Source organism: Ammodytes marinus (genome assembly GCF_949987685.1).
Source record: "Ammodytes marinus genome assembly, chromosome: 3".
NCBI lineage: Eukaryota > Metazoa > Chordata > Actinopteri > Uranoscopiformes > Ammodytidae > Ammodytes > Ammodytes marinus.
Genome location: NC_137232.1, coordinates 20,216,374 through 20,239,704, shown reverse-complemented (window position 1 = coordinate 20,239,704; position 23,331 = coordinate 20,216,374). Strand labels below are relative to the sequence as shown.

Sequence of the window (23,331 nt, the reverse complement as noted above, 5' to 3'; positions counted from 1 at the left end):
CAATTCGGGGTTCAGTGTCTTGCCCAGGGACACTTCGACATGTGGCGGGGAGACGGGGGATCGAACCTCCGACCCTGCACACCAGAGGCGAACTCCCTACCCACTTCGCCACTGCCGCCCCTATAATGCTTTTAAACAACAAAAAAACACAGCAATTCTTCTGAAAGTTTCATGTTTTCATTTATAATGGCATCAAATCTTTAATCAGGTTCTTCCTTCACTTTATTTAAGATAGTGAGATAATACATGTCCATCGAAATGTCCATTATGTTAAACTCAGCTATGTGTGAACAGCCTTTGCTAGCAGGAAAAAAATCCACTCATGTAGACTCTTCCTCGGTTTTAACATTGCATGTTACAATATGTTCTTTGACCACATGATGGCAGCAGAAGCTCATTGTGTTTGGTGCCATGCAGCCCATCCGATAATGACGTCCACAATTCCTACATTTCTTACTGTGTGCTTTATTTGGAGATTGGGCACAGTAACACCGTCACTGACTGGCTGGTTCAAGGCCCTGGCTCATCCTAGGCTGTGGTTATCTCTGAAACACGATCAGTGGTCTAATCCCTGCTAACTAAGTCACACTCACCTGAAAATGGCCTTGCATTTCATGAGATTATACAACTAATCATTTGTTTTGAGACTGGGAAGAAAATTCATGTGGGCCTATAGTAGGAGTAGGAAATTATAATAACCCAAATGAAATGTTTAGACTGGGCCATGTTCTTTTAAGCTTCCATCGCTCAAAATGCAGAGTCAATCGATCAGACCAAACATTCCGTTGGTGAAAGTGTTCACAGGCCTTTTCCACTTTAGTCAGTGGACTATTCAATAAATGTAGTGCTGTTTCCAACGAGGACATGGCATTAAAGCCCTTGCACAGACACCGGCTGCTTGAATGTAAATAGATTTCAGGGATTTTGCTTTGCCATCGTGTAGTCATCTAATTTGATGGCAGTGGTGGAATAAGTATACAGATCCTTAATTTAAAACAGTCACACACAGTGTAAAACACTCCATTTAAAAGTCTAGCTAAAGAACAAAAACATTTAACGGCAACTAGGACTTTTACTCTATAAAAACAATTAAGATTTTTTTTGTACATTAAATGTTAACAATAGCTGAAAGTAACTTGCTATAGCTGAACTTAATAACATTACTTGAGTAAATGTTACTTTCCAAGACTTCATGATTAAGAGGTTGAAAACGTTTTGAAGTGGACATGCTCAAATATCAGATTTGCATGTTTTTAGACTAACAAATATGTTAGGCATTATCCTTAATTAACTTATTAATAAAAACATTCCATTAAACACTGGTTTTACATGAAAGGGACATTTGGTTCCACTATTTGCGACGACAAAAAGATTATGCGTAAAAAAAAAACTTAGGGGAGAACGGGGGAATCTGAGGCATCGGGTAATGTGAGCCACCCCCTGTATCTAGGCAACGGAAAACATTTGTGGTCATGTGAGATATATGTTTTCAAGCCCCTCTCATTTCCCCTTGGCCCTGAAAGAGAGGACCTCATGGTGCTGTGGTAAGCATGTTTTTTTCACCAAAATAGGTATTTTGCATGTAAAAGTAAATTTTCTTGCTGTCAACTTAATCAACTGTTGTGCCAAAGCAAATGTATTCACGTAGAAAAACTTCTATCATACGTGTTGATGAACTACCAACATATGAAACCATGTGATGCTGATAACTGAAGATTAGCCTGAAATGCTAAGAGAGGTAGTTTTTTCTCAAATTGTGGTGGTGGGGGAAAGTGAGCCAAATGCTGTGGGGGAAAGTGAGCCACTGTCTCACTTTCCCCCACCATGAGGCACAAGTTAAGTTTAGTCTTAAACATATTTTAATGTAATATTACATGACATATGTTTTATTTTAATGTCATACACATTGTAGAAAAGCCATCATGCCAAGGAAATACACCAGGAAGACGACTTGGGGCAACCACACACAAAGAGCACCTTCTCATCTTTCCCTGTAACCTTCAGGGCTGGAATGTAGAGTAGGCCTAGTTGTAGAGTATGACAGGCTGATGTTATAATCCAGTTGGGTCTTCTCCTGTGTTCTGAGTCCCAGGCTGTTCTCGCTGGTTCTGATTTTCCTATGCTTTGATCCCCAGACACTAGCTGGCTCTAAGGCTCCTGTGTTCTGACCCCCAGACTGTGTTCTAATCTAACTGGTTCTATCTTTCATTTGAATCTTATTAAAACCTTTTGAATTATAATATGTTGTATTTGATTTTGTATTTTGTTCAGAGTTACTTTCAAGTGTTTAGAAAATTTGCTTTGCTTAATTGACCAAACCCCATCATTCTTTTACTAGTCCGACATTAGTTCTGGAATGTGTGGCTAGCTTTCAGGATTATTACTGTTACAATATGTGTTGTTATGGTAGTTTCAGAGTGGAAAAAGTAAGTGGATCAGTTTACCCCACAGCTGGGGTAAAGTGAGCCACATCACAACTTTTTTTAAAACAATCATATTTTTACTGCCCTTTGTCTTGAAAGAATTCTGCTAATGCCCATTTCTAGGAAACACCCTGAATTAATGGGAAATGTGTAAATTTGAGTGATAAATCTTTTTAGCTCGCTTAGAGTGGAGCAAATGTAAAAAGTGTCTCAGATTACCCCGTTCTCCCCTATGTATTAATATTAAAAATATTTCGGAACCCTGTTTTTTTATTTATTTCAGGTGATCAGAAGTTTAAAAAAAAGCGTAAAACAATGAATATCCAGTGGACGTAACTTTTCCAAATGTACATTTATTTTAAACAAAAGTACAAAAACAAACATCAGGTATTTACAATACTTGCATGGCAATGTTCACTTTCTTTGGTCGTTCTTCCAATTTGACTTTTTAATTTTTTAAACAAGGTACAGTAGGCAACACACAGGAGCTTGGAGGTCTGAGATTATCACATGCTGAATCTATATTCAACCAGACACTGAGCAACCTACTGATTAACTTAATTACTTTTTGTGAAGCCTGCAAGCAATGTATCAATAGTTTAAATCCAAGTTATGAATTATGAGGTGATTACGGAATTTGCTTACCAGGTAAATTTTTATCTTGTACAATATAAATAGCAAAAAGAAAGAAAATCACACACAATGACATCCTTGGTATTGATCCATTTTCTTCCAATTTAGTTAATGCTCCTGAAGGACCAAATTGTGACATGTACAACTGCGCGTATTCCATCGTATTCTACACAGATCTGACGTGAAAACATGAACCTAGAGCACATCACAAACTGAAGCAATCACAGGCAGATTTTCAAAAGAAGGCAAACATATCATACTGGCTACTTTGAGACAAACACCTTGTCCTTTCGGCGTGCTCGGGTACAGAATGATGCCGTGGCTACACAATAAAACAATCACACCTCGACACTGATGGGAGCACAAACTGAGGATTCACCTACAGCCTCGATAGATTGACTAAATAACAAAATCCTTTCTCTACTAGAGGGCTTTTTTTTCTTGGGGGAAGGCAAGAAAACAAACAATGGCTTTATGTTAAACAATATGTGCAGCCAGATCTAGGAAATGAGTTGGGTTACACTATACATTCTCTCAATAATCTTACCCGCTTGTGTTATACAGTGGTAATGTTGAATGTACATCTGAGAAGAAAAAAAAGAGCAAAAACAAATAACACAATACAAAAATAATGTAACACCAAAAAACTCATGTGGCACATCTCCTACTTCCTGCAATGCAACATGTAAATCATGATACCATCTATAACTAATGCCGAGTATAACAATATACCCTTAGCCCTTTCAGGAATTTCATCTCAACTTCCATAAGTGTTTTGTTTTTCTTTTTTTACACCTGAATGAACTAAAATGAGTGAATGCACAAATGGACTGAGTCAGTACACTGACATTGAAGGCAGTGGTTGTTTGACTGTGATGACGTGAAATTGAGAATCCCGGTGGTGGAGTCCCTCGGCTCCTGTCAAAGAGTCAAACACAGACTAATGCAGGCCTACGCATCTTTACAGCAAAAGGCAACTGGTCTAAGTAGTAAAAACAAAAACAAAGCAAAAAAACATCAGCATTTTCTCCTTTTCCCAGATTTCATTCTAACAAACATGATGCTAATAAGTACAGTAGACAAGTTTACACATGTATCAGTAGTGCAGCCAAGTTATGTATATCACATACAGAATTCATTCAATTTGTTTTTTAAGGAATAGAGAGGTGTGAGGTGGGAGGAGGGGGGGGGGTGTTTGGATATGCTTTTTAGTAAAATTCTCCCTGAATCCAAATCCAAACCGTCTTCATCCCAATGTACACTCCTTTTTTTCCCTCCCAGAGACAGAGGCAAAGAGAAATGTGCAAAAGTTCCATGTTCTCACTGGAAAGGGAAAGATTAAATGATTAGTCCAGAAAAAATCTATCTTTATCTTTAATCTATCTCGTGTATCTTTATTTATGCACATGATGTTAATTTAATTACATTTTTTTTACCTTTCACATTCCCAAAGGATGGTTGCGGTTTCTTTACACCTCAGCTTTTTGGCTGTTCTCCTCCACTTTCTCTTCCAGTTTTTTCTCTTCCTCAGAAGAGCCATTCTCCTGCTCACCGGTCTTCCAGCTTCCTTGCCTGTTTATAACAAAACATTGTTACATGAAATGCCAATAATCCTTCCAGTTACAGTATTTTTTGTTGGGGGAAAAACTGCAAAAGGGTATGATGGTTAATAACATCTCAGATGTACGTGCTGTCACTGTGTGTACTTACACTGAACAATAATATAAAAGCAACACTTTGTTTTTGCTCCAAAAGATCTAAGACTTTTTCTATGTACACAAAATAGTGTTTGTTATTGAGCACTTCTCCTTTGCTGAGATAATCCATCCACCTGACAGATGTGGAATATCAAGATGCTGATTAGACAGCATGTCTATTGCAAAGGTGTGCCTTGGGCTGGTCACAATGAAAGGCCAAACAGAAATGCAGGAATGTCGACCAGAGCTGTTGCCTGTGAATTGAACAACATTTGTCGACCATAGGCAAGCTAAAAAACCACGCAGACCACGTGTAACCATACTACCCAATACTGGGCCAAGAGATGTGAAAAACCTACTGTCTACTGTGTATATAATAAGAGAAGGCTCATATGAATGTTAAATGTGTCTTCAATTCAAAACAAGAAAAGCTAGTGACACAAAACTGGGTCATATTAGCTCATTGGGAAATATTGCACATAGTTAAATCAATACATTAATAAGTTTTATGAGAAGGGTAATATTGCATTCTTACTTGGATTTCTTTGTATAGGCCCAGTACGCCAGGCCTATAACTATAGCGGCGACAAGGAGACCGACTACTACTCCAACCACCAACTTGGTTTGGTCGCTGCCGTCTGATTGGTCTGTAACAAAGATAAATACGATATATCAAGAGACCTGGGAGACACGTTCAAATATGAAACTCCAGCCAGAATGCATGTGAATACAGCCAGCGAAGAAGAAAACACAAGTATGTGCAAAAAATGTGTTGATGATTGGACACATCCGCACTGTACATGGTTATTATGACATATTGAGTTCAATGTCAATGACAAATAGTAATAGTTAATGACAAGTCTCATCAGCCAATGCGATTATGGACAATGTTGACATTTTGTCAGGATGCTGGTGGCTCCATTCCTCATATTAATTCATATTTGTATTCTATAAAAGGAAATGCACTTTCCAAAGATTGATTTTCCAGAGTCCAAGGTGATGTTTAAGGTAAACATTTATTCTAGAGCCTTCTTTCAGTGATCAACATTTGGTTCCCCCATAGTCTGTACTCACCCCCCTCCCAACGTTTCTTACAAGCAAGAAGACTGCTACAACTTACCTTGTTTATCCATTCTCACCTCTTCAAATACTGAAATCAGATATAAAATAAAATTAACGTCCAACCAAAAGAAAAAAAACTAACAAAAGAAAACAAGTACCATGTCCACAGAAAATTACTACTCTACTTCTATTCTAATTTCACATGCAAATAGTTCAAAGAGGGAACAGAATAAATCCAGCATCCCAACATACACACACTAAGCAAGAGGGGGTAGAGGTGAAATGCTGTCTCAAACACACAGTAATGAGTAAGCAAGAGAGAGCAAGGGATGATATCATTATGCACAATGTGCTGAGTGCATGCATCAATTACATTTTGACAAGGATGTAGTGAAAAAAAGTTAGACCTTCTCTCACCACCACCACCACCAATATAACAGAACAGGAATCCGTTAACACTTCAAAAGCAGCATTTATCTCTGCTACTTATTTTCAAATGGTGTTCTTATTCACTTTGTTCAGCTTTTACCACCTATCCTTCCCTAAAGTAAACTGATTGATTAATAAGAAAGGTTTATGTCAGCCCAAAATAATCTCATGTAAAATCCTTTTCCTTTAGTTCCCAATTACACCTAGGTGCATACCTGCTTATTACTGTAGTGTTATCTAGGCATCTCCACATTTTGTAGTGTCAACATGCAGACAAAAGGAGTTAGTGAGCAGAGTATAGGGAAAATATCTTCAAAGGCAGATTACGGAGTTAGGCTTCAGGAGAAAGAGGAAGCGGAGCGAGGTGAGAGGACTATTACTACCACGTTTGTACTTACAGGACGACACATTAATCGCTCTGGAGTCCACGCCAAACTCGTTGGACACCGTACAAGAGACAGTCAGATTTGCAGTGGGCACAACTGTGATCTTGTGTGTTATCTTTCCGTTGACGAAGGCACTCTCATCAAGCTGAAGCGTAAGGGAGAAAAAAAACCTCAAAATGTTAATATTTACACATTACTTTTTGTACCACTAGGGGGTGATGTTGGTTGTATGTGAAAGTCAGCCTTTCCATGACAAAGACACAGTGCATATGTGCCTCTGGGATGTAGACACTTGAGTCTCTGAGGAAAATTTCAGACACAAAGACAAACTGCCAACACCCTTTTTCACATAATTTTACATATACAGGAGGATATGTCAGTTCTCATAAATACCCTCTATTCTCTCTGAATAGGCTTTAAAGCAGAAAAAAAAAAAAAAACTTTGACTGAAATTTAGAAACGTATGTTATCTCTAAAATGCATTGTGCTTTGGTGAAAAGAGTTCTGTGCACCTTTGCAATTGATTAATTGTTACAGAAAGGTTCAGGCCATTTGTTAGGTTAGACACTGATTGAAAAGGCTGAAAAGAACTGTACCCATCCCACACGCCCTAAGGTTCAGTGGTAATCAAAACCGCTTCATTGAGTAGTTCTGCTATCAGCATGCACTCACACACAGTTATGCCACGGAAACAAAGGGAGAAATGAGGTTCATTAAAAAAAAGAGTCCTCATGACAGGCTGAGGCTGGCGCAAAAATACAGAAAAAAAAGAAATGTACCCTAGATCAAACACTGAACAAAAATGCCTAGAAATGTTTTGACTAGGTATGTTTCAAAGTGTGACAGCTGGGGAAAATACTGACAGTCCAAACAGCTATGCAAATTACAGGGAGTATAGACTCACTCTGTTGAACCGTCTCACCAAGGCACTGTTTTGTTTTCTGGCAGAGTTCAAGACAAGGCGGCCTAGACGGAAAGCCTCTGTGTAGTCACACCTTCACATCTCTGCTTAAGTTAGTAATCGGCTTGTTTTGAGGAAACCAGCGCCATTATATTTAAACACCTAAATGAGTGTCTCAGTGGTTTTTCTTTGCTGCATGAGGAGCCGTTTAGAACGTCCTAGAGGTATAGTTGCTTGATAGCTCAGACACCAAAATAGCACCACGTATAATCACAAAGTGTATCACAGGGTAGTTCCAAAGCCAAAAATTGGTCTGCCAGTCACCTGCTGCAAGAAGAAAATCACCTACAATATTTCTTTGTTGACAGCGCTTTTAGATGTTGTTGCATAAAGACGTCACTGCAGAAGACTGTGACAACCAGTATTGATTTAAAAGGGAAAGACGGAGTACTTAAAAGGGAAAGATTGACAGAAACATTCAAAGCATTCTGAATGATGTGTCTCTTGAAAACATTGCAGACTGAAGCGTGATTCTTGGTTGTCAGGAGGAGGGGCCGTAAGATGTGTAGTCACTGGTTAAAGCTGATATCCATCTTGTTGGGGCGGCAAGTGTCCTAGATGACACTGACGATATAAGCTTCGTCAGCATTGTCAACCTTCGCATGCTGCCACATTTTTTATGGATTTTGCTACGGCTGATTCAGGCAAAGGGCAGGCGTCTGCAACCAAGACAACCTCCTAAAGTGACTCTGCAATTTTTCACTGTGCGTTTTCTAACTTAGAATCCTTGAGACTTCCATGAAAATAAACCCTCTTTTTGATTTTATATTCAAGGTCGGCAATTTTTCAGCAAAAGCCCTTCGGTGTTGTACATTAATTCATTACATGTCTATATAGTAGCTTGTTTTAATGGTTAGTGGTGGGGCCTGTATTCAAACTGCCTATCAACACACTAGGGATTCAGAGGAAATGCTGCAGCATGTGATCAAGCTTCACTGTCAATAAATTAATTGACAACTGCTTGAGTTCTTCATTTAAACAAAGCAGGTTTTTCTTGGTTGCACTAAACATGGATACACCAGCTGCTCTTCTGTTATAGTTCTGAAAAGTCAAGCACAATTGCTTAACTGTCATACTCCCCAACAAATGCTATCCAATAACTGGACAAAATGTCACGTGCCTACACTATCAAAGTGTGACTTTTTGTTTTGAGGAGTTTTCGAGGTTGCATCTGCCCAATCTAAAACTTTTCCGTCCATCGCAGAGACCAAGAAAAAACTTCTGAGTCCCAACAAGTACATTGGATTGTTTGCATTCAACCTTCACCATATTCGACTTTATTCGATCTAGAAAGTCCTGTGTGGGACTGTTTTGGGGATCTTTCACAGAATGCTTTAAAGCCTAAAGAATGTGATACCTCCAAACATCCAGGCAAATTTAAAGTATGGTTACCAACAGCATCATTGATTAATAGTTACAATTTAAATTCACACTATTGAGTTGTTGTCCTTCTTTAACCCCAAAAATTAACTTTTCCAGTTGGCTCAAATGTGACAGTAAGTTGAAGCTTATGTTACTTTATTAATGTTCACAACAGTACTACTATATTTGTTACGGTAAATTCAGTATGTCCTTTCTAGGTTTCTAATTCTAAATATTAATATGCATACATTAATATGCCTAAAATATTGTGAAAAAACATCCGTGAGCTGGCACAGAAAGAGCTGAGTTGAAATGAAGAAATAAAACCATCAGGATGAATAAATGTATGTGCTGTTATAAAAAGAAAATATATACAGTATAACCTGGGGAAAATGTAATCGTTATCGGTGGGAGAATTTCATGTAATTATGATAAGGGCTAATGCTGTGGGAGTGCGAGTGTGCATACCGAGGTGCCATTGATGCTCCAGGAAACATCTGGCTTAGGAGAACCCTCTGCCTCACAAATCAAGACTTTGTACTGGCCGTCTTCACCGCGCTGCTTGGACAGCTGTCTGATGACTGGAGCACCTGCAACAGGACGTAACTCTTCAGATACATCTGAATGAGAAAATGATGTTGTAGCCGCTGCATTTCGTTGATGTGCACACCCGAAATGACAGAGATAGGCTACGTCACTTAAAGGAGTAGTGTTACTTTCTGTGAAAAATGCGCTCATTCGCCTTGGTACTGAGAGTTGGAAGAGGAGATAGACGCCATTATCTTGACCCGATGAGTAAATATGGAGCTACAGTCAGCTGTTAGTGTAGCTTTGGCATAAAGACAGGAAACAGGGCAAAACAGCTAGCCAAAATCTGCGCAACTTAAGCCCACTCATTAACAGGTGCTTATTGTATGAATTAAACACACGACACAAGAAACAACATGTTAATTTGTGCGCTATATGAGCGTTTTTTAGGTATGCTTTCTTGTTCTCCACCATTTACAGTATTTAAGCTAAGCTAAATGGCTACTGTACTGGCTGTATCATCATATTTCCCCTACAAACATGAGAGTGGTGTATACCTTCTCATTTGACTCTCAGCATTAAAGCTTATAAGCTTATTTCTCCAAAAATCTCAGTTTCCTTCAAGCCCTTACCTTCAACAACCAGCTTGAATGCAGCTTTTCGGCTGAGGAGGCCCACCGTCACTTCGCACTCATAGAGGCCAGAGTCCTGGTAAGTCAGCTTGGTAAACTTGGGCTCTTTGTTCAGTTTAACATTATCCTGAAATCAAGCCAAAAGAGAATATCAGAGCTGTGATAACGAGCCCCAAACTTTTCTTCACTGAACTTTCCTTTGTTGCATAAAATATTTCTTTTACCTTTGTCCAGGAAACCTTTGATTCTCCAGAGGCATCCAGCTGAAACGTCAGATCCAAGGTGTCACCGGCACTCTTGACAATTTCTCCAGAGGGGCTCAAATTGATGTCAAGGTCTGAAAAAAGAAGGGAAGGGTGGTGAAAACATGGTTCAGAGGCCTGACAGGGGTCGAAAGATTCCTGTTGTTAACTATACAAGGCTGCACTCAGCTCACAGCCTTGCAGCTTATTAGCAGCAGTGAGGTTGACACAACACTTTTCTCCACAAAGCAGAGCGAGATGAGTAGGCTGCAAGACATTGAGACTTTCTTTTCTCTGGGCAAACACTTTTCACTTTCACAGTAACAAAATAAGATTATAGGCAGAAACAGAAATTGCCGTAGAAGTAAAGCATGGGGTGCGGCGAAATTGCGGCAATTTCTATTTTTCACAGAAGTACAACATGTTTCAGTATCTTACATTTCACTGTGATGACCTTGGCTGCTTCCATTGTTGGGTCGTCAATGAGAGAGCATTTGTATTCACCGGTGATGTCGCGGGACACATTCGTGATGGTGTAAGTATCGGAGTTGTCCACCTTTACTGTTTGTCCCTTCATAAACAAAGTCAAAATAATGGCATGAGATTAGTTTAAGACATGTTATTGAAGAAAAACAAGAATAGATTTTCAGATGCAAAGCCGTAATATGCAGTCATTATTCTTGAGCATTCGATTAGGTATTGACGAGTACCTTCAGGTGGAAGTTATAGCTGGTTGGAGCTGGGTTACCATCGGCAACACACTTCAGAGTCACGTTGTCTCCTTCTACAAGAGGCTCCTGAGCGATGACCTTCAGGACAAGGTTCTCTGTGGAGTCTGTGCAAAAAGCAGGGGATAGAAAGTCATATATGCAGTATATACCTATGCAAATGTGTAGCGTGTGCCCACTGTGGCATGCAAACGCTTCACAAAACTGTAACTTTATGACCAGGTTCAAGATGCAGATTGCAGACTGAATCCATATGCACAGGCACTCAACCAAACAATCCTTTAAAAAGCTCAATGTTAAGTGCTTGTGGGCCAAGAGTCTTGACAACCTCATGGTGATACTTTATATGATGTTGAAAAAGCATGACTTATTATAAAATAGTCCTAGCTTGATCTAGTGTTACCTTTTACTGTATTTCTTAAAAATTCATGTCATGTCATATTGTCAGGGAAAGTGAATAAGTGTCTAAATAATCCTCTGAAAAAATCCTTACAGGGAAAATGTGCAAAAACGACTTGCTCCTTGGTACATTACCTACCTTTAACTTTAGTCTGTGAGAATGTTTATGAAATAGCCTATATAAAAAAAATATTAAAAAAAATCTTATAGCTTTTCTTAGGCTGTGGTGATTATTAATCTAAAAAGCCACACACAACCAGCATTTTACTCTTATCGTGTGCAGAAGTTACAGCTTGTGTGCTGACAGCAGTTGGTGCAATTAAGAAAGAGACATTGTAAGCGGGGTTTAGTGACTCACAGATGATAGTGAAGGTCTCCGGAGAGGACACCAGCCCTTTGCCCACAGTGTGCTGAATGCTGCAGCTGAACTGGGCGTCCGTGTCTTCCTTCTCGGCAGAGTACTCCAGTGTTGAGGACGTGGTGGAAAGGCCAGTAACAGGGTCTACCAGCACAGAGGCTCGGATGGAAACCCCTGTACAGAAAACAAACAAACAACTCAGTTTGGGAAAGATAGCTTTAATGACCAAAACACTGCATTCTGCGATGTCCTCACAATTCATCACTTAGGAATACTTTAAAGTTATGGTCCCAGTCAGATAGAACAATATACTTTTGTGTAGCATTTATAAATGTCACTCCAAAGAGCTGTTTTTGCAATCATGTAAGAGGATGACAAATACACACCTTTCACGTCAGAGACCAGGGGTTTATTGTTCTTTAACCATGTGATATTTAAAGCTGGATTGGACTCTTGAGCGACACATGTTCCCAGCTGTGGAGCAAAAAATAAATTAATAAAAACTTGAGAAATAAAAAGCAACAAGAACAAGAACAAAAGTATATAGGGGAGAACGGGAGAATCTGAGGCATCGGGTAATGTGAGCCACCCCCTGTATCTAGGCAACGGAAAACATTTGTGGTCATGTGAGATATATGTTTTCAAGCCCCTCTCATTTCCCCATGGCCCTGAAAGAGAGGACCTCATGGTGCTGTGGTAAGCATGTTTTTTTTTCACCAAAATAGGTATTTTGCATGTAAAAGTAAATTTTCTTGCTGTCAATTTAATCAACTGTTGTGCCAAAGCAAATGTATTCACGTAGAAAAACTTCTATCATACGTGTTGATGAACTACCAACATATGAAACCATGTGATGCTGATAACTGTAGATTAGCCTGAAATGCTAAGAGAGGTAGTTTTTTCTCAAATTGTGGTGGTGGGGGAAAGTGAGCCAAATGCTGTGGGGGAAAGTGAGCCACTGTCTCACTTTCCCCCACCATGAGGCACAAGTTAAGTTTAGTCTTAAACATATTTTAATGTAATATTACATGACATATGTTTTATTTTAATGTCATACACATTGTAGAAAAGCCATCATGCCAAGGAAATACACCAGGAAGACGACCTGGGGCAACCACACGGAAAGAGCACCTTCTCATCTTTCCCTGTAACCTTCAGGGCTGGAATGTAGAGTAGGCCTAGTTGTAGAGTATGACAGGCTGATGTTATAATCCAGTTGGGTCTTCTCCTGTGTTCTGAGTCCCAGGCTGTTCTCGCTGGTTCTGATTTTCCTATGCTTTGACCCCTAGACACTAGCTGGCTCTAAGGGTCCTGTGTTCTGACCCCCAGACTGTGTTCTAATCTAACTGGTTCTATCTTTAATTTGAATCTTATTAAAACCTTTTGAATTATAATATGTTGTATTTGATTTACTTTCAAGTGTTTAGAAAATTTGCTTGCTTAATTGACCAAACCCCATCATTATTTTACTAGTCCGACATTAGTTCTGGAATGTGTGGCTAGCTTTCAGGATTCTTACTGTTACAATATGTGTTGTTATGGTAGTTTCAGAGTGGAAAAAGTAAGTGGATCAGTTTACCCCACAGCTGGGGTAAAGTGAGCCACATGACAACTTTTTTAAAAGCAATCAAATTTTCACTGCCCTTTGTCTTGAAAAAATTCTGCTAATGCCCATTTCTAGGAAACGTCCTGAATTAATGAGAAATGTGTAAATTTGAGTGATAAATAATTTTAGCTCGCTTAGAGGGGAGCAAATGTAAAAAGTGGCTCAGATTACCCCGTTCTCCCCTATTTACAAAAAAAAACATTTCATGGAATTTGAATAAATCTGCATCTTTTTAATTGACCAAACATCTGAACAAATCAGCTTCTCTCTGAAATTTATTGAGTGAGTAGTTTTCCACGCAATAGACCATGAAATGCCCAAAGCATTTCTAAAGCCTCTCAGTTCCTTTGGGTACTTTAATTGCAATGGGGAGGTGGGGGGTCTGCTCTTTACTAATTCATGAGAATCACTTCAAAGAACTCATTACTGTAGTAACATGGTCTTCTGCTATGCCTCGAGATACCCTAGCTCAAGTGAGGGATCTCCCATTGATGGTTTACTGCCTAAAATAATGTTGGTATAAGCAATGTTTATCATGAAAAACCCACCTTAGTAAGTTTGCCAATCTCTAGTTCATCCGCTTTGTTGGAGATTTCCAGGCCTGCAGGCATCTCTGAAACATATTTTTTTTTTAAATGTGTTATTGAATGTTGTGGTTTGTGTGCTGCACCCACTAACACAAACACACACACACACACTTTAACTAAAGTGTTCCCCCAAAAAAGGGAAAGTTATTTTAGAAAGATGCCAGCTTGTACTCACTGTAGATCACCACATTAACGGGGTATTCTGAGATGTCTGCGCCAGTCACCACCATGCAGGTGAAAGTGTGCTGGTCAGTCAGCTTGGCAGCAGAGAGCAGCAGGCTAAAGTTGGCTGCCATGCTCATGCGGTCCTTGTAATCATCAGTGGCGCTGATTGAGAAGTTCTGGGTCCTCTTCTTGACCAGCAGGTCCCCTGAACCTCCATCTCCTTTGTCCTGGAAAGCAGAGCAGAGTGTCACATATGGCATTAACTTTCAGCTTAAAATTGAATCACACAGTGCTTTTCTTGTGGCACACCCAGCGCCGCTCATGCAGTGTCACACGGATGGACAGATGCACGGTCTAATGCACGGCAAATGCACTCAGACTGGGGCGTGGCACAGACATGATAATCGGGTGTCAGACGGACTTCACCATTTTAAATCCATTGACCGCCGCTGTGACTTACATATTTCCATTTGGTGATGAGAACGTCCTCTGCTTTCATGGCTCCATTGTTGCACGGAATCTCAAGAGTTTCCCCGTATGTGCCGACCACAGTCTCCAGGCCGCTGGCTGCGAATGAGAAAAGAGGAGAAACATTTTTTCAATTACTTTTTTCAGAGAGGGGCCTATCTGGTCAGCTACAACACGGCGTGACAACTTACGACTGCAAATTGAAATCTGTTCTTATTCCGAATACTTCAAAGTCGACCCCCTTTCCGTACATATCTGATTGACATTTATCAATGCCACTTACGTGTTCCCCTACATACACTGAGAACAGCAGTTTCTATAGAGCTCTGTTAATTTTACAGCTCCCTTGGTGGATTGGAAAAAAAACTTTCCTGCCCTTAATTTCATTCAAAGCATTGCCATGGAGACAAAGTGCTTAGGAGGGGGGTGGAAGGAGGGTGGCAGCAGAAGAGTCTCAATGGGCTGCGACGAGGGGTTAGAGCAAGAGGGCCCGCAGGGAAGAGGAGGCTGCCATGGTCCGACTGAGAATGAGGCTTTGCTCTGTTATTTTTATTTTTATAGTTAAGGTAAAAGCATGAGCAGGGTTTAGGGTGAGAAGAAAATCTGACAGCTTAACTCCAAAATAGCTCATCAGCTATTCAGTGAAGCACAAGAGAACAAAGCAGTGGCCGACCACTTTCTATCTATTGAAGCAGTGTCAAAACAACGTCCGTGCATTTACAGGAATCACGCAAAGTCATGAAGATGCTCAAATATTCTCTGTGCATCCAGCCTTGAAATTGTCTGATTACATTTGTGTACAAAAACAAAACAAAAGAAAAAGGACAAACACAACTTCAAACTGTAATGTCATTTTTGCAATGCATCAGTAGCTTCATTCTCTCTTTGCCTCTTAACTCGTCAGACTTTCAAAGTTTTCCTCAGAGGTGTGCAAAGATCGGGGCGGTTAATTCATTTGCTTTTTGCGTGATACTCATTTGAATCCCGTTTGAATGAGAGTAAATACTTTTGCTATGGTTACCATTGTCTACAGGAGGACAGACATACACAACTAGGACACTGAAAGGGTTTTTGCACAGCTGCGTGTGTGTGATGTTAGGATGAGCGGGCAAGTTCGAAGGTGCACAAATGCCCTACTTTCTGCTACTGTGTGGTTTTTGTTTGTCAAGTGTGTTCTTCGCGTAGAGACAAAGAAAAGGTTCATGAAATGGTTATGTATACTCTAAAAATATACACGACTATACAAACTAGTTTGCCTCGAGTCAAGTCTGCTGTAAATGTCATCGTGCTGACAATGAGGCGAGTTTGCGCTCTTGACGCTTGTCACTCATCTTTATAAAATGTCAGCTCTGAAACTACATTCGAGTTTGCCAGTGAACTAACCAGTGTCTGTAGAAATCCTGTCAGTAAATCCAGTAAAGCAAGCAGATGACAAACAACAGACACTTTTAGAATATGATTTTGAGCTAATCATGTTCTGCCTCATGTCTGGCTCTGCTGTTCTTTCTTTGTCTTCTTCTTTTCTTTCCATTGCTGTTACTGATAGGTACTCCCTGCCCCAGGGCCACGTGTCTCATTTTTGGGAAGCGGGAAATGCACTTATTACTTTAGTGCGAGTGAGATAAGAAGATGGACAACACTTTTGTTTCTGTTAAATAGATAAAACTAGGGCCTGGAGTCATTTAGCTTAACTTGGCTTAAAGACGGCAAGCAGAGTAAGAAAGACGTCATTCCTTCTTTGTTTCTTTGTTCAAACTGAACAGATTCATGATTCCTAATTCACCATGTCAATAAGCCAGATTGATGGACAGAAAAAAACATCAGCAAAACCCATACAGAGACAGAGAACACAATATAGTAAAGAAGCTAGGGAGTTAGAAAAGGTAAGGGGTATATCTGTGGTGATGACTATAATCAGCGCGTAAAGGTCTTCGAGTGAATACGGATACCACAGCCATTGTTCACCCACATGGAAACAATCCCTGCATTTAAATAAGGCTTGACGATATTTAATAGTGACAGCACAGCACGGGACAAAACAAACCTCAACACATTTCCACAGCTGACAGATTTTACCAGGAAAAAAGTATTCACCAAACTACACAGGGATACTCTCTGTCACCCAGAACACAACATTGATTCATACTATTGCTTGCCCATGATTTTCCGCTCCTTAAATCGCTTCCTTTCACATTAGAAAGTGAAATACAATGATTTAAAGTGTAATTAGAATCAGGTCATGCATTAATGAATCTCAAAAAGTAATTTTGCTTGGTCACATTGTCACCTATAGTGTATCACCCAACCTTAGGTATTTGCACCTTTGCAATGCATTTTCTGCATTACTGCATGAATGAATAAGCATGCATAGTAAAGTTAGATTTTAATTGTCTACGTGCAGCAAACAGTTTGCAGTTGACTGAATGTGTGCCTGTATTTCACAGAGGCTTGCTCACATCCAGATATGGGCAACTGGATGCATATCAATCCAATCCAAGAGAAACGGGACTAGAGATTGCTGATTGCAAACACAGTATGTCGATGTAGCCATCCCACAATCCCTAGTTTGATCTTTCTTATGTACTGTAAATCTAATGGAACTGACTGGCATGCATGAACGGGCTTCGGCAGAACGTGTACGTTTCCGGTCAAGGCAGAAAAGATTGTGCTCGATGGGCGGAAACAAATTAAAATGGAGATATTGGGAATCTATTAAGAGGAGGCGGTTAATGAGCTCCCTGTGCAAGACACGTTGTTTTGCATGATGTGTGTCAAATCTGGTGGTACCTTGGCTGCTACATTTAATTTTCTTGGGAGTGCGTTTGGGTGACACACAATCTGTCAGTATCTAGATTCTGCCTACACATGGGTGTGCTGTTGCTGGAATACTCTAATTGTCGAGGAAAGCTCAGTGTTTTTCAATATCTAATTGCCAGTTCAAGCCCACATATGTTTTCCTAGTATTGAGGCTAAAGCTTCTCAGGAGACAGTGCTGCACATCCTGTGCTGCTGAATCATGTTAATAACAATTACATTCAGGTTGCTCTGCAAGCACTGCAGTGCTGGAAAGGTTATCGTGCTTCCTGTATAATAGACTCCTTACATTTCAAATTCAAATAGGCTTTTTCGAATATTCAAATAAAGCTGCGCTCAGCCTCTCTGAGAACTTTAGAAGAGTCAGTATTAAAGCAAAGGCTTTATCAGTGCAGATTACACTGTTACACAATGAGAAATAATCGCACATGTTGAGTTACAGGAGACAAAAGCTCCTGCTGCTGACTGAGATAAGGTAATCCTTTGCAACAAAAGTAAGTGAACAGTGTGTGACTTCACAGTGACAAACACATGTACACAAAATGTAGTCACTTCTAACAGTTGTCTATACCAGCGGTTTTCAAACTGTGGGGGGGCGCGGAGTTATGGCAGGGGGGGCGCGGATGAATATTTGAATTTTTTTTTTTTTTTTTAGTTTGTGTTTTTGATATTAACATCATATTAAGCAAATGTAAATTATCATACAAAAAAAGGAATACAATGTTTTGGTCTAGATAGTTAATAACCTAATAATTTAATCAGATCATCTGGGAGATAATCCGAGGTTAACTGATCATGTCACATTCACGTCCATGCACAGTGTGTATTGAGTTTATTTAAAAACATTTGGAAATGGGGCTGCCCTCAGTTGCCCATGCACTGTGTAGAGACTATAGCCTATTTCAGCCTCATCTGTGGAAATAAAGATAGCTGGACAAGAGTTCTTCTTCTTCTTTCCTCTCACTGCATTTAAATGCATTCACTATATTACAGAGAAATATGTCTCGTTAAAGAAAAAGAGCTCCAAGCCCAACCCAGAGGACCCTGCATAATATTAAATTTTATATTAATATTTTTATGGAAAATCCATGTGTCTTTCTTCAATAGCTTCTAATTAATCCGACCCAGTGTCTCCAAATTATTTGTTCACACAAAATTCCTCAGATTTAGCCTCTTAATTTTCCTCTGAAAGTGCACCAGATTCATGCATTTCACTTTAAAAAGGTAAAAAAAACATCTCAAATGGGGGGGGGCTCAGCTGAAATTTGTTCTCTGAGGGGAGGCTCACTCTCTCACACTTTGAAAACCCCTGGTCTATACGATGGTGGGAATGGAAAGTGGCAAAAGACAGTTCAACCCTTGGGTTTTGTTGCATTTGGATTTAATGAGTATTGTTATTGTAGAAATTATGATTGCATTTTTTTAATTGTTTTTATTGAAGTGGCGATCCTTCTCTAGAACTTGCACATTTGATGACAATGGCAACATCAAATGACTGTCAAGCATTGTTATAACTCCATAAAAAAAATACTTCCGGTTTTACAAGTACATGTTATATGGAAAACTTGGTCAACATCACCATAATTAAGCTGTGGTTTCAAAGAATCCAAACAACAGTGATGCTTCAGACTTTTGAAACATCATTGAAAAAATCATGTTTCTAAGTAACTATCATAAGAATACAAGCATTAAGTATTCCAGCTGATAAAACAATCTCAAGTATTTATTTTATTAGCTGTTAAAAAGGGCTCAGGGTCTCCAGGAACGTTTAAACGCTAGACACCAAAGCAATGTATCACTTTGTCCAATGAACCCCCAAAAAAACTTGGCTCGATCGGGTGTGGTGTGACTCAAAATAATAAAATATAATAATAATAAAAAGCAGACTTCTCATAATGGACACGCACAATTTGCTAATACTCGGGGCGATGGCAAATCGAGTAATAGACAGGCGAGTGACAGAGACAGGAGCTAGCCGCCCAGGAGAGACTTTCATGTTCCTGATTAAGGCGCCTCTATACCAGAGAAGAGACAGGTGACGACAGCTTAGATATAAGCTCACCAGGGAAATCAGCCGTCTTCCCACACTAGCCTTTATATCCCTGTTTTGCTACCTAACTCTCTCCCATGTGTGTGTGTGTGTGTGTGTGTGTGTGTGTGTGTGTGTGTGTGTGTATGTGTGTCTTTCTGGTGCCACACCAACAAGAAAAGGCCCAAACTTATTAAGTGCTGAAAATGAGGATTGTGCAGTGAATGGAGATCCCATGGCGCATGTCCACAAAGACTCCATGGCAAATAGCTTCGCTTCAGAAACGGTTGAGCGGTGAGGAGGGCAGACAGAACCACTTCAACTAGATCAATATTGCTTGAGGAAAGGGGAGATTCTTATAGTGAACGGCGCTCGCCTAAAGAGCGAGAAATCAAAGAAAAACCTAACCTCCCGTGACATTCGCCTTCTCGTCCTTGTCTTTTCTTTAACAATTTAACAAGTGCTGAATGTTGATTAGCCAAACCAAGCGTCTGAAAATGAGAAGATTGATTGATTGATTGATTGATTAAACTTTATTTCAGAAGAGATCAGGGGATTTAATAAGCTCAGTCCGTCATTACTTACTGACGGGAAAAAAATCCAGGGACTGCTGTCATGCGGAAAGGTGCGGAGAAATGACTCAGTCTACCATCAGAGTCCCCAAAGCATCCTTGTAGCTATTTGGTAATAGATGACCCCTTTAGGCTGCTGTTTTGTCAGTTATTTTACTCTGTGCTATATACAGTCTATGTCTGTAATTATACTTCACTAATGATGACAACTGTGTATGACTGCATTTCAATTATATTACAGTATCAGTTCACACTGAGGAAGTGTTCCAGACAAGCCGGCTGATGGGAAAGCTAAAGAAATTGCCAAAAACAACCCCTACATTTTTTTACTATCTCCGTACGTTTCTCTTGCGTGGAGGGATGCAATCATGTAACTGATGGATAGCTGACAGCAGGAGACTTGCACAACAACCCTTTCAGACCAGCTCCTCTATATGTTGCAGGTTGAACCATGGAGGCAACATTCCAAACTTCAACATTGTGTGCTCTATAATTTAACTTTTTCATGCCTAACATAATTGCCTGTCAGTGTCTTTACAGTGTAAAACTAAAAGGCTCTGAGTTGGTATTTTCTAGGGGAATGTCGCAAGGTGGTCTGCAAAAATGTCCCTGGTCGAGTGACTCATTTTCAAAACATGTAATAATGAGGAAGCACGCGCAGGAACTGTTTAGTTCTGTATTGCAAGTTGTAAGGAGGATTGCAGTTGTTTGTTTCCTAAACATGGCACCTCTCTTTAGGGGTGGGCAACAGACTTAAGAAAAAAAGTATGACAGTAAAATCAGTGACTACTTTTGTCTAGACTGAAACATCCTAAAAACTGTTGGATGGATTGCCATGAAATTTAATACAAACATTCATACCTCTTACCGCTGACAGCTAGCTAAAAAGTGCCGTTGTGCAGTCTCACAGAGCAGCTAGTGCAACTGTAGGCTTGTTACCACCATGTATTAACTAGCCTTGCCCTATTACAACATTTCCAGAGCCCAACGTCACTTCTTCAACATCCTCATAAGACCTTCAGTTTACCTTTATACATGGTAGCACCAATTCTTCCATTTGAGAAACTGCAAACAGAGTGTGATAGGTCCTTAAAAGATTAATCGATCAACAATATACTTGCTGAGTAACTTCTGAAAATCGTTTCAGTTCCTGTGCTGATATTGACAAGCTGACTAAATCCATATTTTTTTGCTGGAGTAAACAGCAGGCTTTAGTTTGTTGAAGAACTCCGGAGTTGACAAAAGCCACATTGTGTGAAATGAACTGCACTGCACTGCCGTTGTGTAGATTTCGATTAATTTCCCAAGCCTAGTTTTGTGCCACACACCATCTGTTTCAGGACACAGAAAGCTACACAACAGCCTAAAGATGTTGCCCTGCCTCTGTTTGACCTTCAGAGGGGGGAAAAGGTCCAAACCAACCAATCTGAAAAGGAGGTTCATTTATGGACTGGATGACTTGGGACAAAGGTTTCATTTGCTGACATTGTTCCCACAGACTTTAACTGTAGTCCAGTTGAAGTAGGTCTGTTCAGTCTTTTTTTTAATAAGTGATCCCTTCTCTACGGAGTCTTATCTACAAGTTATTATTAGTTTTAAGACGGGAAGAGAGTGTGATATTAGAGGTTAATATAACGCTGACTTGATGCACAGCCATGCAATGAAGGGATATTGGAATGGGAAACTATTGGTCTCAAGAACAGAAGGCAAATGTATGAAATAGTATGTTCTCTGTGCAACATACAGTCACGATATCTCTTTCAAGGCTTATGTCCTTGTGTCTTCTGAATTGATTAACTTCTAACTGTAGACCTGTTTGGACCTTTTATGCATGATGAATAGAAGAAAGAAATCACATGGAAACAGTCAATCAATGTTCCTTTTGATTTTGACAATCATTTAAGTAATCTAAATATAAATTGCAGACATTTCTCGGTTTCAAATCATCAAATGTGAAGATTTACTGATTTTCTTTGTTTTATTCTATTGCTAACGGACTATATTTGGATCCGGAACTGCTGACCAGGCCAAACAGGCAACGTGATTGCATTAGTGCTCTTGAAAATTATCTTACATTGTTTCAGACAATAATTGGAAGATAAGTGATCAAAATAATGATAGGTCATTGACTTTACTTAAAGACCTACTTCACCGGTGGGAATATGAAGGTGTATTGAATTCTGAGATCCTATTTAGTATAAGTGTGCAAAATGTTTTTAAATTGGTTCACCCTAGCCTGAGAAAAGGCAGAAAGAGTGTTTTATGGTGTCACTGTCTAACCCTACATTGTCCTTACTGTGACATCACAGTAAGGGCTAGGATTAACAGGACAGCTGGGCCAAGGGAAGACTGAGGGAAGACAGAGGGAAGAAAAACCTCATTCATTATATTATAATAGTGATTTTATAATGATAGAACGCCTGTTCCGTATGGGTGAAGTATTCCTTTAACATTTAGTGGTTTTAATGATCAAACTCTAAGGGACAACATCAACTATGATTGCCTAAACACAGTATACCAAGATTTAACTCTACATAGTATTGAAAAAAACAACAAGATGAAGATGCAGATGCATTGTCGTTATTGCTTTGTTTCCTTTTTTACTAGGCTTGCTGCTGATTATTTTCAGTACTGATTAACCTGCCGTATTTCCTCAATTAATTAGTTGTTTAGTTTAAGAAATGTCAAAAAATAACCTCAGAGTCTCGAAGGTGTCGTCTTCAGATGTTTAAAAGAACAGGAGCAAAAAAATAAATGAAAAACATTTGCATTCTCACAGTGTTCGCTAAGCAGAGCCATGTTTTCTACCTCAGGGCAGAGCAAGCCTGTGTTCTTCTCAGGAGAAGGATGGAACGCAAATGGGGAATTATGTATAGTAAGTATTAGAATCTATTAAACATAATGGCTCCCCTCTTTCACCTTCAGCAGCATGGATGCATTTTTAGACCCCTGTGCACTCAAACCAACAATAGCTTCATAGCATGGCAAATGAAATATAGTCACAGACCTACCACTGCCTGTTATTTAGAAAAATAAGGCAAACACTGTGGTGTCCTGTAAGAGATTTTACAAAAATATAAGAATGCAAATGCATCTGAAAAATGGATCACCTAACCTGCTTTACACTCCTGCTGTTGCTAGATATATAATGCAGTTTCCAATGTGTTTTTTATAGGCAGACATATAGAAAGCTCTCTCCCCCTCAGGCAAAGAAAACAATGTTAATTTGCCGCATCATGTGTGGTCAACA

The 23,331-nt window shown here is 39.6% G+C and overlaps 1 protein-coding gene across 2 annotated transcripts in view; it reads right to left on the bottom strand.

The window, feature by feature from the left end:
• Positions 1–2,857: 2,857 nt before the first annotated feature.
• Positions 2,858–23,331, bottom strand: part of LOC307248622 (CD166 antigen homolog A-like) — a 36,481-nt gene continuing 16,007 nt past the window's right edge. The window contains exons 2-16 of one of the 2 annotated variants that reach the window (XM_080025061.1): positions 14,659–14,765; positions 14,209–14,425; positions 13,995–14,059; positions 12,227–12,314; positions 11,841–12,014; positions 11,066–11,190; positions 10,794–10,926; positions 10,338–10,450; positions 10,114–10,240; positions 9,422–9,543; positions 6,643–6,775; positions 5,874–5,903; positions 5,289–5,400; positions 4,493–4,628; positions 2,858–4,379 (exon numbers count right to left, since the gene is read on the bottom strand). In XM_080025061.1, the coding sequence (XP_079881187.1) occupies positions 4,526–4,628; positions 5,289–5,400; positions 5,874–5,903; positions 6,643–6,775; positions 9,422–9,543; positions 10,114–10,240; positions 10,338–10,450; positions 10,794–10,926; positions 11,066–11,190; positions 11,841–12,014; positions 12,227–12,314; positions 13,995–14,059; positions 14,209–14,425; positions 14,659–14,765 (1,649 nt within the window). In that variant the 3' untranslated portion in view covers positions 2,858–4,379; positions 4,493–4,525. The remainder of the gene's footprint in view (positions 4,380–4,492; positions 4,629–5,288; positions 5,401–5,873; positions 5,904–6,642; positions 6,776–9,421; positions 9,544–10,113; positions 10,241–10,337; positions 10,451–10,793; positions 10,927–11,065; positions 11,191–11,840; positions 12,015–12,226; positions 12,315–13,994; positions 14,060–14,208; positions 14,426–14,658; positions 14,766–23,331) is intronic. The other variant, XM_080025062.1, reaches the window with a different exon arrangement.